Below are 19,724 nucleotides of genomic sequence, written 5' to 3'. Positions count from 1 at the left end.
CCCAGTACCCAGAGTGGTTAATTTTAATAATTCCACTGACAAACTACAAATTCTGTAAGCTACCAGAGCTTTAAATGCCAAGAAGGGCATTTTTGTATTTGTTTCAGGAGGCATTAGAAAGCCGCTGAAGTTTATTGAGTAGAGGGTAACAGAATCAAACGTGGACTTTGGGAAAATCACATTAGTGTCTCAATGGAAGATGAACTGCAGTGGGTACAGACATAAGGCCGACAGATCCGGCAACTATTGAAATAATCCAAATGTGCTATGACGACCTGAACTAGAGTAGTGGCACTGTCAGGAGAGATAGGGGGATATATAGGAGAGATGATGTAAAAGCGAAATGGGCTGACCTTGGCAACAGATTGCATATGAAGTTAAAAGATAGTGAGGAGGGCAGCTAGGTGGCACAGCAGATAGAGCACTGACCCTGGAGTCAGGAGGACCTGACTTCAAATCCAGCATCAGACATTTGACAGTAGCTATATGACCCTGGGCAAGTCACCTAACCCCAACTGCCCTCCATGCCCCTCTCCCCCCCAAAAATATAGAATCCTGCATGACTCTTAGGTTCTTGAGGAGTTAATATTTAAAATATTTAATATTTTAATTTAAAATAAATAACATATTTTTAAAAAAGAATGCAAACAGATCAAGAAGTATGAAGACTGAAAAAAGGCAATTTTGCAATTAAGAGATCACTGGTAACTTTGCAGAGAACAGCATGAGATGAATGTCGAGGGTAGAAGCCATATACTGAACAGAGTTAAATGGAGTGAGACGAAAGGAAGTGAAAGCCCTGATTGTAGCTCACATCTCAAGGAGTTTAGACATGAAAAGGAGAGTAGACAACAAGGATGGTTGAATCTAAATGATGGCTTTTAAGAATGGGGGTGGAGGTTGGGGAATACATACTTGTTGGCAGCAAGGAAATAGACAACAAACCAGAAGAGACTGAAGATTAGTGAGAGTGGGGATGATAGAGGGGGCAATCTGAAGGGGACTAAAGATGGAATGGACTAGGATCACGTGTACATATATACATTTCTTCATGAGAAATAAGTGAAAGAGGTGACAGCAAGGAAACACATCTGAATGATATGAGATGAGGAGTGGAGAAGAGGAAAATATTGGCAAAAGACCTCCATTTTTTCTCTAAAATATGAGGCAAGGTTCTCAGCTGAGACAGGGTAAGGGATGGGAGGGATAGGTAATAAGAGTTTGAGGAGGAATGAAAAGGTTTGGAAATGTCCTTGTGATAAGTGAGATAATGAATCAATTAGGGGGATTTAAAAGGATTGCTTTGCTGCAGTGAAGGTCCAGTTGAGATTATGTAGTATAAATTTGTAGTGGACTTAACCAAAACATTTTCATCATTTTTCACCTGCTTCATTCAGCAGCACATGAACAGGGACACAGGCAGCAGATAGCAGAAATACTCCAAGGCGGGGGTTTGGCAGGGCAAGATTGGTGATAAGATTGTTTGTCCTTTGTTTTGAAGAGGACCCATTCTGTTGGGGGAAGTCTCCACATATTTATGCTAGATATCCCCCTAACCTGCTGATGAGTTTGCGGCCTGTTGGTTACCCTCAACTTGTTTAGCCTGTCTGCCAAGATGGTTTTACTGGGATGTGGCTGCTGCATATGCTAGAGTTTCTTAGAGCCACAGGTGAGAGTTTGATGAAGGTGGACACCAAAGGTACACGAGCAGCCCTGAAAAGGGCTCAGCAAGTCCTCATAGCAGAGTTGCTAGTCCTCCCTGAATACTCATATACCTTGATGACAGGATAAGGAGGAAAGGAACTTGAGAAGAGGATAGTGTAGATTTGAACTGGTTCAAATAAGAGAGTCAAAATAGGGGAAAGGAGGAGATTGTAGCCAGTACGTGGCTGATGGCCTGGAAAAATGAACTGAGAGGTGGAAAGACTGGCAGACACAGTGGGGATGAACAGGGTTAGGATTTGTAGGGCAGAGGGAAAGATGGAATGATTAAAGATTATGATCAGATAAAATTATTTCATAGTTTACCATACATAATAGTGGAAAATTTATGAGTGACAACAGGATCAAAGGTTATGATTATCTCGTAGCTGAGGTAGAGTTGAGGGAGAGTTCAGTCATAAAAAATGAGCAAATTGAGAAAACCCAACTCCTCCACCATGACTAGTGAGTCAAGAGAATAAGCAGTGCTACAAAAGGACAGGGATACTATTTCATTAGTTGGGAGTCAGGTCTCATAGTAAAAGAAGATGAAGGATATGAGTAAGGAAAAAGGCATTCCAGAGAGAATGGTGGAAGGGGGAGAGAGATCTGGAGTGGTAAAGTGTGGAGAGAAATCATCTTGAAGGGTTTGAGAATAGGGAGCAGTCAGTATGTCTTGGGAAATGGAGTTGGTACAATGATGTCTGGGGTTCAAAATTACTAGGATGGGGAGAATATAATGAGGTTATTATCTTAAGATACTTTGGTCCCTTTCTCAATACTGACACTGTTATTGCAGAAGTGGATGGGGGCTATGAAGAAACGAGGTCTGTTTTGTATTTGTATTTTTTTGTTTTTGTTTCTTTGTTTTTCAGCTGGGCAATGGGGGTTAAGTGACTTGCCGAGGGTCACACAGCTAGTAAGAGTTATGTCTTTTATATTTTTCACACACTTACTTGGTTGCTCGTTTCTCCCTACTTGGTTCGATGTGGTAATTCTAGAACTAATGCATACTGATGGACAGTGAACTAGCCTATACTGGGCTCAGAGGCATATGTATTTATCAGAATAAGACCAAACTAGATATTTCTCTCTATTCCCCAGCCCCCACGCCAGGTACCCTGGCTACTATGGTTACTCTAATAGCTTCAAGCCAATCACATGACCTCTAGGGAAGTAATGGCATAGTAGAACATTTGCTTTATCAACTTTTGATGATATTTATTGTGCTATGGTAGGAAGATGAGTGATGGGAAAACATGGTTTATTTTCCAGAGAAGGAGCCCAAGAAATGGCTATCACATCCAAGGAAGGTTGTAGGCATGCAGATTATCTTGTATTAATCAACAACAAATTTTAAATTGGCAGGAATCTAATGAAGTGAAATTTTGTGGTATGGCTTCATAACTTGGGAAGACAATACCTTTCAAAAAGTTTTATATTTGAAAATTTTCTACTGACTATTCAGTAATTCAAATTACTTGATTAGACTGCTATAATAATTCTATAAAGTAAAAGGTTTGTCTTGGAATTTGGATTATTATTAGCAAGTGCAAAACATACTAGGCCAGATTTTACTTTCCAAACAAACAAGACTGAAGATTTGAAAGGAATGAATAAGACATATTATTTTGAAAAGTCCACCTAAAGAATGGGTGTAGATGTGGACATAAATGTACAGCTGTGTTTCACTGGGGAATTAAGCATCTTGAGTTCTTGTTGCACACTCTGTTATTAATTAGTTGCATGACCTTGGGGAAGTGACTTGCCTTCTCTAGGCCTCAGTTTTCTCATTTGTACAATAAGAAGTTGGATTAGATGATCTCTGAGGTGTCCTTTCTAGTTCTTTGACTCACTGAAACTTGTTAAAAATTGTTGTTTGCCAAAACACTTCTCAGTGAAATTCTAAACAAAGAAAAACTGTTACAATTAAAGTGTCCAGTATTTTTATTTCGACAACTAGATCACTAAGAATAATTGCCTTGTGATGAGACAATTACACTCACAGGAGGAAACACCACAGCCAACAATATATAAGCAGTTATTTTCTCATAAAGTGCTGCTATGGTTAATGAAGTTGTTATTGATTAGCCAGGATGGCTGAGTAATGCAATGATTAATCAAATTCTCTGATTCACCTGAGGTTTTTGTTTCTGATTATTGTTGGAAATCTTTCTAAAAGTGTATTAGGGCTCCAAAATAGCAGCACTGTACATAACAGGAAAAAAAATTTGAAATTATGAATCCAATGAAAGGGAAATAGAACAGATTATGGAATATTAATTTAATGAAATATTATTGCATCATAAGGAATGCTGAGGCAGCATGGTGTAGTGGATAGAGCTAGTCTTAAGAGTGTAAAAACTATGTTCAAGTTCCCCACATATCTGACTATTCCTTCTTAGTCTCCTTTACTGGATTTTCAAACAGGCTACTTCCACTAGTCATGGATATCCACAGGGCTCTGTCCTCTTCTCCCTCTTTACTACTTCTCTTGCTAATCTTGTCAGCCACCATGGATTTAATTACCATCTCTATACTGATGATTCTCAAATATACTCATCTTATTCAGCCTTAACCTCTCTGTCCAGCCTTGCATTTCCAGCTGCCTTTCGGATATCTCAAACTAGATGTCCAATAGACATCTTAAACTCAGCACGTCCAAAGCTGATCTCATCATAGTTCCCCTAAACCTTTTCCCCTTCCTAACTTTCCTGTTACTGTTGAGGGTGCCACCATAATCTCAGTATCCTCGACTTCTGTCTCTCACACACCCCTCTTCCCCCCATCTAATCTGTTGCTAAGACCTGTCAATTTCACCATTACAATAAGAGATGTAACTAACATCTAAGAGATACTAATATTTAGATTATAGAATATATCCCTTTCTTTTGATATTGCCACCATCCTGGGACAGGTCCTCATCTCCTCATGCTTGGGCTATTTCAATAATCTGCTGATTGGTCTTCCTGCTGCAAGGCTCTTGACACTCCAATCCATCCAAGTTGTTAAAGTGATTAACCTCTTGTTTGCTTCAGTGTCGTCATCTATAAAATGAGGATAATAATAGCACCTACCTGCCAGGGTTGTTGTGAGGATCAAATGAGGTAATATTTGTAAAGTGTACACAGTAAATGCTATATAAATGTTAAATTATTATTATTATTATACCATTATCTTCCTGCCATGTACACTTTGACCAGGTGATATTGGTCTGCTTAATGTTTCTTCAACAAGACACTCCATCAGTCACGTCTTGGCCATTTTGTATGGCTGTCCCCTGTATCTAGAATGCACTTTCTCCTCATCTCTGCCTCCTGACTAACTTAAAGTTCCAGGCCAAATCCCATCTTCCATGGGAAGCCTTTCTCATCCCCTTTAATTCTAGTGCCTTCTCTCTTTTAACTATTTTCTATTAATCCTGCATATAGTTTATGTACATTCATTTCCATGTTGTCTCCTGTGAGCTACTAGAGAGCAGGTACTGTCTTTTGCTTTTGTTCATATCCCTAGCAAGTGACTAACACATAGTAGGTGCTTAATATTTATTGACTTATTGACACTTCATGATTATGTAACCCTGGGGAAGTGATTTGGCCTCTAAGTACCATATATGCTGCATGAACTAAAGTGCATTGATATACAGTTTCTTCAGTGGAAGTGTTTTTACCAATGAAATCACAGGTTCACTCCAAAATAAAGGAATAATGAATATGAAGAATTCAGGGAAAAATGGAAAGACTTGTATGAACTACTAAAGCATGAAAATCCAAAAGAACAACCCACACTTTATATATGGTAAGGTAAATGCAGGCAACACTAAAAGGTAATACCACAGGTCAAATACAATGGATAATACTGGTTCTAAATAAAGTTTAATAAATTTTCCATTTTTGTTCACCTTTTTAAAATAATTTCAAAGAGGGAAAGTTACATGTATGGTTGATTGTAATCACTCTATTAGGTAATTTTGCTTAACTTTCTTTTATTTAAATAAAAAGATACTGTGGAAGGTGGGTTGTTTTTGGTGAAGTGATTGATGTGTTCAAACAAAATATCCATAAAAGGGTATATTATTATAAATTCCTGCTAAATGAATGCTATAAATACTGGTTTTAGTTTAGTATAATAAAGATAAATAAAATGTATTTTGCTTTCATGATCTGTATCTTTAGGTAATCATTCTGAAAATCAGTGAGTATAGAATTAAAAGTGTAAAATTGAGTTTAGGTCAAGAATTTTGGTCAATTAAAAAAAATCTATAGTATGAACTTGTTATGTTATATGTATTTCTCATAATCTTGAATATAGGAAAACAGACACAAATTTTACATTAACTTTCAGTCACTGTGTATTTATGCCTTGCCATGCTAAATAAATGTTAGATTGAGATGGAAGGAACTTCAAGAGTTCATGTACTCCAATCATCTAGCCATTAGCTGACCAACAATTAGCTTTCTAGATGAAAAGACAGAAGATGAGCCTGTTTCTTTCTAGCTACTCACTGACCTGTATGTCTTTTGTAGTGCTTCAACATGTTGACCTTTTGAGCAAATTTCCTATGGCACTCCTTGCATTCATATTCCTTGATACCTTTATGGAGTTTCATATGGTGACGAAGAGCATGTTTGGTTTTCATGCCTGTGAGGAAAAAAAGAAACAGAGAAGCATATAATGTCCCAATCCTGCCATGCCCTTGGGATTGTACATAGACTGGTAACAACAATGAATTCTTACACCTAACTTCTAAAGGCACCTAGTCTATGGTATAATTCACATTTATCTAATCTTTTACCCAACCTTGAACTGACAATGCAGGTATAAAGTTATTAAGTTAGTGTCATCAAAAACCTACATTTTAACCCTAGGACTACATGTTTAAAGTATCTGACATTAGGTTAAGCAATAATAAAAGTAGCTTTGAAAGTTTTGAGTAATTTTATTTGTATTTTCAAGAAAACAAAACCCAATATTAATTTAAAAAGGAAACAGCATTAAAAAGCAATGAGGTTGTTAAACTCAAGAAAATTCTATTATGCATATTTTAATATTAAACTTTAAACCTACCTTTTAAAATGAATCTCAGAGATGATCATGTAGATTTTAAATATATATATATATACATATATATATATATATATATATATATATATATATATATATATATATATGTAACTATAACCTCAACAATTTGAATTCCTAAAAGTCTCAGTTATAGACTAATTTAAAAGAAAGAAATGACATATCATTACTTTTGGCATTCATGGGCTGCAGATAAATCAAGTCAGTGCCTACATAGAAAAGAACATACCCACAGAACATTAGCCTGAGGGGTAACAGTCTCTGCTTACAGTTATGCCATTTGATTTTAAATGTATGTCAGTGGCTAGCTTTCCTTTTTTCAAAGGCAGGCATCAATAGCATCATCTTGGCATATTAAAGGCCATCATTGTTATCAAGGAGTACTCCTACATGGCTTAAAGAATCATTTGGCTTATTTTTTTTTCTTTCAGGTAGATAAATTTTCCCTTCTATTTATCATACTAGTAATTGCATGGCACAGTCCCCCAATTATCTGCTTGATCAGCCTTTCTCAATGATAGTGAAAAGGTTAACTTTAGCTTAGCATTTTTAAGAATTATAAAACTAAAGCAGTAGAGTTTGAATTAATATGAGTTCAATACATTTTTTTTATTAAGAATGGGAAACAAGCCACTCTGCTATTTCAGGGACCATTTTAGTGATTTTTAGGCTGACTTGTGACACTAGCTAGCTAGCAAAGGGAACAAAAGTCTTTGAAGCAATTTCTAACTATTGTTAGGAGGAAAAGATCGACAAGTGGAACTGAAGGAGGTGTTTCCCAAAATAAGCAGACGCTGAATGTCAGATACGTGTAAGTCTATTGACTAAGGAAATTGTTTTTTCTCAGCCTCCTGGACTATGACCAAATACCTGTCACAAATGGCATTTTGGCTAGCTAAGGAGAAGGGAAAATTCTGCAACTCTTATTTTAATAGCTGCTTCAAGTCAAGATCAAAGTTAAATGAGGCTAAAGTAGAGAGGGGTGACATTGAAAAAAGTACTTTGCCACATCTGTACTAGATTAGTACCACTGTTTACTCCCTCCATTGTTTACTTAATGCATGCATTGTAAGTGAATTACATTAAATAGAATGACATACCTACCTTTTCCACATTCTGCACATAAGTATTCCCTGATGTTATCATGTACTCTCATGTGTTCTTTAAGCATATCTTTTCTGGCAAAGGATTTACCACATTGCTCACAAGCATGACTTTTTACACCTTTAAAAAATTAAATCAAATCTAAATTAAACATTAAAATTCAAATTAATGAGTAAGCCACAAAACTAGGTAATGAGATAGACATGTTTAAAATACGTAATCAGGTCTGAAAGCTGAATTAATTAGTAACAAATCTGTTTAGTGCACCACTTCCTTCTTTACAATCATGATTTTAGTCTTCTGATAACCAACTTGCCTCATAAAACACAAGTTTCCTGAAGACGCTGGCTAGTCTGTTAGCTTGTTTTAGTTCTGGTTATTATAAGGTAGATGTGTGAGATGGGTTGGAAGGTTTTGATGGTTGTCATTCAAGACGGTGAGCCCTGACCCTACACAAACTTAACAGTGTCTGATTTGTGTTATGTATATTTTGTTCAGAGTAACCTAGTTAAAGCATTTTTGTCAGCTATGGATGGCTATTGCTTATTGGTTTATTGATGGTAGATCCTGCATAGTACTTGAATCTGTCCATTTTTAAATAGTATTAATCTTATACTTAGGAAAACTCTAGGAATGTTCTAAATCAAAACAAAATTGTATCTTTTAAGAGGGAGAAAAGCAATGAGAAATAATGTGCTTGAGAAACTGTAGGGAGAAAAATTAAGCCCAAACAATTAAGTTAATACAAAGAGATGGCCACAGAAAAACTAGAATTAATACGAGAAAAAGTTAAAAGTTTTAACTGCTCTTTTCATGGTTGAATACTAACACATGTTTTTCTTTTCCCATCTTCTCTTCTATATATACATATATACATACATATATATATACATATATATATATGTATATATATATATGTATATATATATATGATTAATTAATCCTTAGAAAGATAGAGCCCTGAATAAGAATGAATATGTTTAATGATAATTTTTCCAATTGTACATGTGTTCAGGATGTGTTTGGTCTATCCTGGCCAAGAATCACTGTAACAATTAATTAGTGAAACATTTCTGAGAAAATTAATTCCTAGATTTGATAACTTGCCTCATGAGATAAACACATCAGCAATGACAGAGTTATTCAATTTAAAGTACAAATTATAAAGGAACTCAGTTTTAAGGTACTACTGACCTAACATTTCCACTGTCCTGAGACTAAGCTTCAGGGGCAAGAAAATGACAAAATGGAATTTAAATGGGACAGCAGAAATTTTGCTGAAATTAAATTTAAAAAGCCATATAGATACCTTACCATTAGGAAAACTGGATTTGTTCCACATTAAAATTTTTAATGAGTAGCTATTTTTCAGACCTACAGTAGTTGGTGACATCTTAAATTACTGTTAATGCTCTAATGATAGGATACTCCCATATACAAGTACAATGTGCTATGCCAAAGAACCAGAAGACCACTGCTATCCTTATGAACCTACTGATGGGGTTCATGTGAAAATCCATGAGTGTCAGAATTCCCTGAAATCCTAATCGAAGGTCCCATAACCCAGTTTTCATTACTGTGAACACCTTGGCAAAATGGGAAGGCCTTTCCACATGAATTTGTACCACATACTGCAAAAATGTCCCTGTTCTTGAGGAGCCACCAGATCTACCATTAATCTGAAGGGATGGCACAAACGAACCTTCAAGCCTTGGACTGATAACATCTTTGTGACTTTCATTTACCAAGCTGCCAAAGATCTAAATCTGTCCAAACAGGAACAGAGAAATCTTGCTCTACTCCTTATCTCCCAGACATGGACATGGTCATTATATCCTGGTTAGCAATGCGAGTTCTGTGCCCTATGAGGACAAGAATACTGGATCTATACCTCTTTCTCCCTTGAAGCCTTATAGTCATGAAGAAAAGATCAGTTCATCTGGGTGGGTAACTAGCCAGGCCTCTGAAAGCCAGGAGGTAGGTCATGAAAGACAACTTCACTTTCCTTACCTGCATCAATGTCCTAATCTTTGAGGATGTGATTAGTGGTTGCTGCCTTTCTTATTCCTTCTGCCAGGCAACTACTAGCAATAATCTCTACCAAAGAAATTATGTGCACCTTGTTGTCTTTGACTTTTATAGAATCACTTGTCCCTGATTTTCAGAGTAATGACATATGTACTCTATAAGCATAAAAAAGAGGGATAATGTGGAATTTCATTTTGTTGTGCTTCTGGGGAGCTTGACACGGCTTGAAAAGTCTACCAGTATTAGAAACTTTTCCCATTAAAAACCTTGCTCCTTTGTTAAAACAATGGAAAACCACTTGCTTAGATTGCTGTAATCAATTATGTATTAATATTTTACCTTCCTCAGAATATTACAAAAAACCTCCTTGGTCACCAAGCTAATTGACTCTCATCAGTTTCCTAAAAGTTGTCCCCGCCTCACCCTGCTAACTTTGTACTTCCCTCATTTGATTTTGTTTGCACAAGATTATAAAAATCATTTGCCTTGCCCAGACACACAGCAGAGCTTCTTGGTGACACTAAGATGCTGTGTCTGTGTTTGAGTGTCTCTCCCATTGCAAATGCAATTATAATAAAGAGTAATGTCTTGGCCACAAATGCTGGGTTAATTCTTCAACATCTAGAAAAAAACAGCACAGTATTTTAAGCTAAGGGATTCAGTCTCCAGAGAGAATTTTAGAGTTGTTTCAGAGATTCACCTCTGATACTTATTAGTTTTGTGAAGGCAGCCATATCATTTAATCTGCCGGAGTCTCAGCTTCTTCTTCTGTAAAATGGGAATAAGAATATTTACACTGCCTACATCAAAGAGTTGATCTGAGGAATTTTGCAAACCTTAAAATGCTATTTAAATGTATTATTAGTTATCCTTATAGCTTGCAGTAGGTTGCTAAACAATTTTCCCAATAAGATTACAATTGGAACGTGTTAATATTAGCAATAGGCAGGCTGGAGCAATAGGAATAAATATACTACCTGTGTGTATGAGCTTATGTCGTTCCAAGTTTCCTATGCTATTAAAGATCCTTCCACAAATTTCACATGGATGAATGTACCTAAAACAAGAGAAAAACCTATTGGACAGTGAGCTCACATACAGCCATTATTTTAGTAATTTGCAATAAAACAGAAATTTTATTTATTAACTGAAGACAAAGTAAACAAGATATTAAACAGATTTTTCAAACTTCATCTAAATAAGCATAAATACTATACTGTCAGGAATGTCCATGACTAACTTAATCTGTTCCTTAAGTGTTTAAGAATTATAATTATCTGTATAACGATGGAGATGAGAATAACCATATCATACTATTATATTTTTCAACCCTATACAGCAAATAAATGTGTGCATTAGCCACAAAACTTTGAGAAAAATGTTGAGGTCCTGCAAATTACTCAATAAAATATTTATTAATATACAAGTATAGCCATTCCTCTCAACCACAATTCCAGCAGGGACTACAGAACAAGCATCAGGAGGCAACGTTTTGTCACAAAAGTCCTTACTTCTGTACGTTGGGGTCAGGCAGGTTTTCCCGGTGAATAACCATATGTGCGTGATAGGTCGCTTTAAGGGCAAATCGTCTGTTGCAGATACTACAGCCATAACCTTTCTCCTTGTGGACCTCCATGATGTGCTTGAGGTACTCTTTCCCTCTGCCAAATGTTAGCTGTGGAATGTAGCAATAATAAATGAAGAGGCAAAGAATAGAAAAGGTAGGAAAAATTTTGATGTCCTACACCCTAAGGTACAGAAAAATCTACCCTTTTTTATTAAAGAAATGTTAAATTGCAGACCCAGGCAGCCAAGTTGAAAATACAGATTCTCTTATATAGGTGAAATGGCTTCAGCCTGCAAGGTGACTTCCAAGACATAACTGCATCTTTGAGACTAAGTCTTGTTCTCTTTAACTCCAACTTAAGAGATAACTAGGACACAAAAGGACATGGTTTGTAAGTTTATCTTCTGTACCCTTCCATTTCCCCTTTTTACATTCTTTTGGTACCTTCTTACCTCACAATGTCATCATCAATGCCCCTTGGTGCTTAGGATCTATCAATGTAGATCTGATTTATATCTATTCTTCCTAAGTTACCCCACGTTATATCCCTTTCTCCCCAATCATTGCATAGAAAAAAAATACCTGTCATGTCTCATGTCATAGATTTGCTAATAAATCTGATAAATCCACTCTAAACGTAACTAACTGAAGTTTAATATGTTTATATCATTATAAAAATACTGGGGGTCACCTGTATTTTAATAATGAATTTCCAATTTAACCTAAATGAGTGAATTAGTAGTGGTAACATTTCTGGCATCATTATACGCAACCTAAGAAGATTTTAGAGTAATGTAGTTTTCTAGGATACCTACTCCATCTTTATGCAATACAGGCTACATTAAAAACATATAAAGGAAGGATTAACCTCTTATGCTACAAATTTCAAGACTCACGAAAAATACATACCTAATCTAGCCCACTGAGCAAGCTCTCTATTTCTTAACCAATATCAAATTGTTTTGATGATCACTGCTTTGTGGAATAGTTTGAGGCCCTCTTACTACTTTTTTTTTTAACTATTGAGAATTTTTATCTTTGTTTTTCCAACTGAATTTTGTTTTTATTTTTTCTAGCCCTTTAAGGGAATCCTTGGGTACTGGATAAATGCTTGTTGACTACTAGATACAACACTAATTTAGTATGTTAATTTAGATAAAATTGTCATTTTTATTATATCATCTCAGTGTCATATATCTCCAGTTATTGAGGTTTGTTTTATTTTCATAAACACTGTTTTAGAGTTGTATTCAAATAGTTTCTGTGTCTCTCTTGGTAAGGAGACTCCTAAGTATTTTAAATATTTTATAGTTATTTTAAATAGAATTTCCCTTTTTCTTTCTGTTGAATTTTGCTGCTAATAGATAGAAATGCTGATTATTTGTATGGATTTAATTTGAGTCCTACAACTTTGCTGAAATTACTATTTGCTCTGGATAATTTTTCATTTGACTGTATAAGTGCTCTAAGTCAGCACTTCTTAAACTGTGGGTCGTGACCCAGTTTAAGAAGCACTGAAGGGGCCACAAGTGGAAAAAGTTTAAGAAGCCCTGCTCTAAGTAAACCATCCCTATATTTTCAGTCAGTCAACAAATATTTATTAAGTGCCTACTAAGTGCCAGGCACTATGCTAAGCACTGGAGATATAAATACAAGTTTAAAAAAAAAAGATAGCTCCTGCTCTTGAAGAGATTATAGTCTAATGGGGGAAAAGAACAATTGAAGGAAGCTGAAAAGTGGGTAGAGGAGTGGAATCAGTAAGGGGGCATGATGGAGAAGTCCAAAGATGTCCAAAAGCAGTGTAATTTGTAGGAAATAGGGAGAAGACTGCTGAGTCTCTTTATTAAACAGAGACGCTAGATTCCATGGTCCTTGCCCTTTTCTTAGAGGATCTAATCAGAGGGGCAGAGGGTACTGCTGAGATGTGAATACTAGGTAGATTCAGTCTTGCAGGACAATGAAATTTGCTAACAATTGAAAAGGAGATTCAAAGAAGTCTAAAAGCAGTGTAGTTTGTGGGAAATGGGGATATAATCTTTATCACCCATCAAAAGTGTTAATTTTGTTTCTCCTTTGCCTAATCATATTTCCTCAATTTCCTTTTCTTGTCTTTATGCTGATTTACATTTCCACATTGTATGTATTGAATAATAGTGGTAGTAATGAACATTCTTGCTTTATCCCTAAATCTTACTGAAATGGTCTGTAGTTTATCCTCACTACATATCTTGATCTTGGTTTTTACAAGAATGGTTGTTATAGCCTGTAAAGAGTGTTGCCAGTCATATTGGAGTGAGGTGAAACATCAGAACTTCGTTAGTTTAGGGAATTTTTTTCATATGTAATGATAATCAGATTTCTTTCCTTGAAAACTATTCATATCCTTTGACCATTTATCTATTGAAAAATAGCTCTTGGGGCAGCTAAGTGGCGCAGTGGATAGAGCACCAGCCCTGAATTCAGGAGGACCTGAGTTCAAATCTGGCCTCAAACACAGAATAACTCTTAATAACTGTGAGACCCTGGGAAAGTCACTTAACCCCATTGCCTCATCAAAAAACAAAAAAAGAAAAGAAAAAAATAGCTTTTATTTATTGAAATAATCAATTTTGGTTCTTTTTGATAAAAATATGGTCAGTTATATTTATAGTTTTTCTAATATTAAACCAGCCATTTCTTCCTGATATAAATCCAACCTAGGCATAGTGATCTTTGTGATATACAATTGTGGTCTCCTTGCTAGTATTTTATTTATAATTTTTACATCAATATTCATAAGGGATATTGGTCTATAGTTTTCTTTTTCCATTTTGACTCTCCCTGGTTTAAGTATCAAAAACTTATTAGACAGAATTTGGTAGGACCCTTTCTTTACTTATATCTCCTAATAATTGCTTTTATTTTTTTTTTCATTGCTTGTAAAAGACGTTTTCAATTTTTGATACTGGTCATTGAATTTTCTTCTTTCTCTTTAAATATGAATTTTTCTTAAACAGCCCCTAGTTTTATTTATTCATCAGGCCTTTTGCTTTCAGTTTTCTTAATCTCTCCTTTGATTTTAAGATTTCTATTTTGGTGTGCAATTGAGTTTTTTAATTGGGTGGTTTTCTAGTTTTTTTTTTAGTTGAGTGTCCAATTCCTTCTTCTGTTTGTTCCCCACCTTTTTTTTTTCCAAGAAAGTATTTCCAGATATAAATTCATTATCTGCTTTTTTTCCCCCTCTTTCATTAATCAAAGTGTCTATAGATATAAATTTTCCCTTAAGAACTGATTTGGTTGCATACCAAATCTTTGATGAAATTATTGATTGATGATTGATTGATTTGATGAAATCATTAATGATTTGTTCTTTGGACAATCTATTCTCCAGTACTGGTATTTAGTTTCTAATTAATTTTTGATCTTTTCTTCAAAAACTCTTTATTGAACGTAATTTTTATTGCATTATGGCCAATAAAAGATGCATTTAATATTCTACTTTTCTACATCTGTTTATGAGGTTGTTATACACTAATACATGGTCAGTTTTTGTGAAGGTGACAAGCACAGCTTAGAAACAGCTCTATTCCCATTCAATATTCTCCATAGGTCTACAACAACTAATCTTCCTAAAATTCTATTCAGATCCTTAACTGCTTCCCCCAAAAGATTTGTTTACGTCTGAGAGATGTAGATTGAGATCCTGACTATTATATTTCACAATCTGTTTCTATAACTCATTTTTCATTTAAGAATTTAGATACTATTCCATATATGTTTAGTATTGATATTGACTCATTGTCATACCTTTTGGCAGAATGTTGTTTCTCTATTTATTTCTTTTAATTAGACTTACTTTGCTTAAGTTACCCCTGCATTTTTTTATTTTAGCTGAAGCATAATAGATTCTGCTCCAGCCCCTTATGATAAATTTGTCTGTATCTTTCTGTTTAAAGTATGTTTATCAAAAACACATATTGATTCTGGTTTCAAATCCATTTTGCTATCCCTTCTGGTTTTATGGGTGAGTTCATCCTATTCACATCCTAGTGTTAACTATTTTTCACTTAATCCTACTCTATTATACTTCTCCTTCTCTTTCCTCCCTCTTTAAGAGTTTGTATTGCTTCTGACTAATCCTTCCCCTAATCTAGACTTCTTCTGAATGCTCCTCCCCCTGCCTTTTCCACGAACTCCTCTCCCTCCTATTTCTCTATTGCATAAGATGTATTTTCCTACCCAAATCTCTGTGTGTGTGTGTGTGTGTGTGTGTGTGTATTCTCTCCTTCTTTGAACAGATGAAAGTGAGGTTCAAGTGCTCCCCTTTCCCCCCATTCCCCTATTTTATTGTATAGACTTCTACTTGTGTACTCCCTTTAAGTGGGATAATTTCCTCTAGTTTTCTTATCCCTTCTTCCCTCTTCCACTGTGTTCCTGTTCTCTACTCTTTTTTTTTTAATTTTTAGGCAATTGGGGTTAAGTGACTTGCCCAGGGTCATACAGCTAGTAAATGTCAAGTGTTTGGTTTGAGGCCAAATTTGAACTCAGGTCCTCCTGACTTCAGGATTGGTGCTCTATCCACCACGCCACCTAGCTGCCCCCCGTTCTCCACTCTTTCCATCCTTCTTTTGAAATCACTAAAACAGAGCAGAATCACTCCCAGGCCTTCTATCTAATTAGACTACCTTTATGCTCCTCTGATGAAAACAGAGTTCTCAATGACTACACGTGCTATCACCCCATATGAGAATGTAAACAGTTAAACTTTGTTTAATTCCTCATAATTGATTCCTCATATTTACCTTTTTATGCTTCTCTTGACTCCTATGTTTGTACGTCAAAGCTTCTCTTTAGCTCTGGTTTTCTCATCAGAGGTGCCTGTAGTTCTAAATTTCATTAAAGATTCATTTTCTCCCCAGCACGATTATACTCAACGTGGCAAGGTAAGTTATTTATTATTGTTAGCCTAGATCTTTTACCCTTCTCAAATATATCTCTGCTGCTTAAGAAGTGGTGTCTGCTACATCTTGGGTGATCACTCCTCAGCACTTGAATTCTTTCTGCCTGCTTGCGGTATTTTTTTGTTTGCCTTGGGACTTTCAACTTTGGCTGTAATGTTCCTGGGAGTTCTCTCTCTTTTTTTTTTTTTTGGTGAGGCAATTGGGGTTAAGTGACTTGCTTAGAGTCACACAGCTGGTGAGTGTTATGTGTCTGAGGTTGGATCTGAACTGAAGTCCTCCTGACTCCACAGCCTGTGCTTTATCCACTGTACCATCCAGCTGTCTCTGGGAGTTCTCATTTTGTGCTTCTACTCATGAAGTGACTGTAGAGTCTTTCAATTTCTACTTTGCTCTCTAGTTCTAAGGTATCTAAGCAACTTTCTGTTACCATTTCTTGAAATATGATGCTTAGACAACTCCAAAAGACTTATGATAGAAAATTATGTCCATATTCAGAAAAAGAACTATGGAGTCTGAATGCAGATCAAAGCATATTATTTGCTTTCTTTTTTTGTTTTGTTTTGTTTCTACTTTCTTATGGTTTCTCCCATTGGTTCTAATCCTTTTTACAATGTGACTAATGTGAAAATAGGTTTAATATGAATGTATATATAGAGCCTACATCAAAGTACATACCATCTTGGGGTAGAGGAGAGGGGAATGATGGGGAGAAAAATTGGAACTCAAAATCTTATGGAAGTAATAAATCAAATTTAAAAAAAAGAAATATGATGCTTAGGCTTTCATGTTCATGCTTTTCAATTAATCTAAAGATTTCAAAATTATCCTTACTCTGTTGTTTAGATAGTTGTTTATCCCTTGAAATATTTTACATTTTCTTCTATTATTTATAGTCTTTTGACTTTTTATTTTTAAAAAGAAATTAGTTTTGATGTCTCATGGAGTCATTAGCTTTGGCCAATTCTAACTTTCAGAGGATTTTTTGTTTTTTGGGGGTTTTTTTGGTATAAAGTTTTGTATCTCTTTTTCAAGGCTGTTAATTCTCTTTTCATATTTTTCTTGCCTACCTCTTGTCTCTTTGCCTACCTTTTGTCTATTTGGTTTTAAAATCACTTTTTCAGCTCATTTTAAACTTTTGAGAGGGCAAGCAATGACATCAATTGTACCTATGAAAGAATGCAAAACATATTTCCATATTAGCCATATTGTGGGAGAAAAAAAAAAGTGAAAAAAATTATGCTTCAATTTGCACTTGGAGTTCATCAGTTCTCTCTCTAGAAGAAGACAGTATTTTTCATCATGATCCTTCGGAATTGTCTTGGATCATTATCTTGATCAGAGTAATTGAGTCTTATTGGGAGGGCATCTAATTTATCCCCATTACAGATAATGCTTTGGTTGCATCTCATAAATTTTGGTATACTGTCTCATTGTTGTCATTCTCTTTAATTAAATTATTGATTGTTTCTATGATTTGTTTATGACCTTCTCATTCTTAAGGATTAGATTATTTAGTTTCCAATTAATTTTTAATTTGTAGTTCTATGGTCTTCTATTGAATGCAATTTTTATTACATTAGGGTCTGAAAAGGATTCATTTAATGTTTTTGCGCTTTGGGGCATTTGGTTGTGAGGTTTTTATGTCCTAATACATGGTCAGTTTTTGTGAAGGTGCTATGTACAGCTGAGAAAAAGGTATACTCCTTTCTATTCTCATTCAGTTTTTTTCAAGAGATCTATCATATCTCACATTTCTAAAATTTTATTCACCTCCTTAGCTTTTTCTTATTTTATTGTTAGACTTATCTAGCTCCGAGAGGAGAAAGTTGAGTTCTCCTACTAGTATAGTTTTACTGTCTGTTTTCCTCCTGTAAATCATTTAACTTGTCCTTGATGAATACAGATGCTCTGCAATTTGGTGTATATATGCCTAGTATTGATATTGTTTCATTGTCTATGGTACCTTCTAGCAAAATGTAGTTTCCCCGATTAACTCTTTTAATTGGGTTTATTTTTGGTTTTTCTTTGTCTGAGATCATGATTGCCTATTTCTGCCTTTTTTTTTTCTTCAACTGAAGCATAACAGATTTTGCTTCAGCCCCTTATTTTTATTTGCTATGTGTCTTTCTGTTTCAAGTTTGTTTCTGGTAAATAACATATTGCTGGATTTTGGTTTCTTTTCTGCTACCTGCTTATGTTTTATGAATGAGATCATCTCATTCACAGTTGTGATGACTAACTGTATTTCCCTCTAGCCTATTTTCTTCTGTTTATTCTTCCCTCTTTTTGTTTTGTCCTGTCCTCAAAAGTCTGTTTTGCTTCTGACCACTGCTTCCCTTAATCCACCTTTTCTATAATCACCCTCCCCTACCCTTTCTTTTATCCCTTTCTCCTCCTACTTCCTTGTTGGGTAAGATATATTTCAATACCAAACTGAGTGAGTGTGAGTGTGTGTGTGTATATTCTTTCATCTTTGAACCAATTCTGATAAGAGCAAGTTTTAAGCATTGCTTGCTTCCATATTTTCCTTTTTATGCTTTTAACAATTCAATGTTTTATGCAGTTTTTTAGCTTTCAATTTTGTTAATCTCTGGTTTTCTGAATTTTGGTGTTTAATCTTGCTTTTTTCAAGGTGTTAGTGCTATACATTTTTCAGTAACATGCTCAATTCATTAATCCATTCTCTTTTTCTCTTTAGTTGATTATAGTGTTTTAAATTTTTTAAAAATTCCTTTAGTGCTGTTTTGTCATCATTTAGGAAAATTCGATATGTTGTCTCATTGTTGCCATTATGTTTAGTGAAATTATTTATTTTTTCTGCTTTTGTTCTTTTAGTTTTTTTTCCCCTTGATTTTTGTTCTTTATTCTTAATATTTAAGATTGAGTTAGATATCAATGATTTTTAATCCTTTCTTCAGTGGCTCCTTATCTTTATTGAATATAATTTTTATTGCCTTGTCATAATGCATGGTCAGTTTTTATAAATAATAATTATAAAAACTGTAAAATGGTTTATATATAAATTCACTTGCAACTGAAAAATATGTATACTCTTTTCTATTCCCATTCAGTTGCTACTGTGCCTCTTGAGTTCAGCTGAAGAATATTTTGCTCCAGCCTATTATTTTAATTCTAAACACATAGTTATACTGAATATATCTTTATATTTTAAATGTGTTTCCTGTAACAAACATATTTTGTTGGATTCCTTTTTCTAATCTATTCTGCTATCCTATTTTATAGGTGGATTCATCCCATTCACAATTCATTAACTGTGTGTTTCTGTCTATCCTATTTAAAAA

The 19,724-nt window shown here is 34.9% G+C and overlaps 1 protein-coding gene across 3 annotated transcripts in view; it reads right to left on the bottom strand.

The window, feature by feature from the left end:
* PRDM15 (PR/SET domain 15) overlaps positions 1–19,724 on the bottom strand; it is a 178,280-nt gene that overhangs the window by 23,628 nt on the left and 134,928 nt on the right. For all 3 annotated transcript variants that reach the window (XR_013482842.1, XM_078146478.1, XM_020976245.2), the window contains 4 exons: positions 11,427–11,590; positions 10,893–10,972; positions 7,888–8,007; positions 6,211–6,342 (listed from right to left, as the gene is read on the bottom strand). Coding sequence is in view for 2 of the 3 variants with exons in the window: in XM_078146478.1 (XP_078002604.1) it covers positions 6,211–6,342; positions 7,888–8,007; positions 10,893–10,972; positions 11,427–11,590 (496 nt within the window). In the remaining variant the exon portion in view is untranslated. The remainder of the gene's footprint in view (positions 1–6,210; positions 6,343–7,887; positions 8,008–10,892; positions 10,973–11,426; positions 11,591–19,724) is intronic.

The sequence above is a fragment of the Phascolarctos cinereus genome, unplaced genomic scaffold, assembly GCF_003287225.1.
Source record: "Phascolarctos cinereus isolate Bilbo 61053 unplaced genomic scaffold, phaCin_HiC Scaffold_726;HRSCAF=1367, whole genome shotgun sequence".
Lineage (NCBI taxonomy): Eukaryota > Metazoa > Chordata > Mammalia > Diprotodontia > Phascolarctidae > Phascolarctos > Phascolarctos cinereus.
Note: the sequence above shows the minus strand (reverse complement) of the source record. Positions and strands in the feature narration are given on the sequence as shown.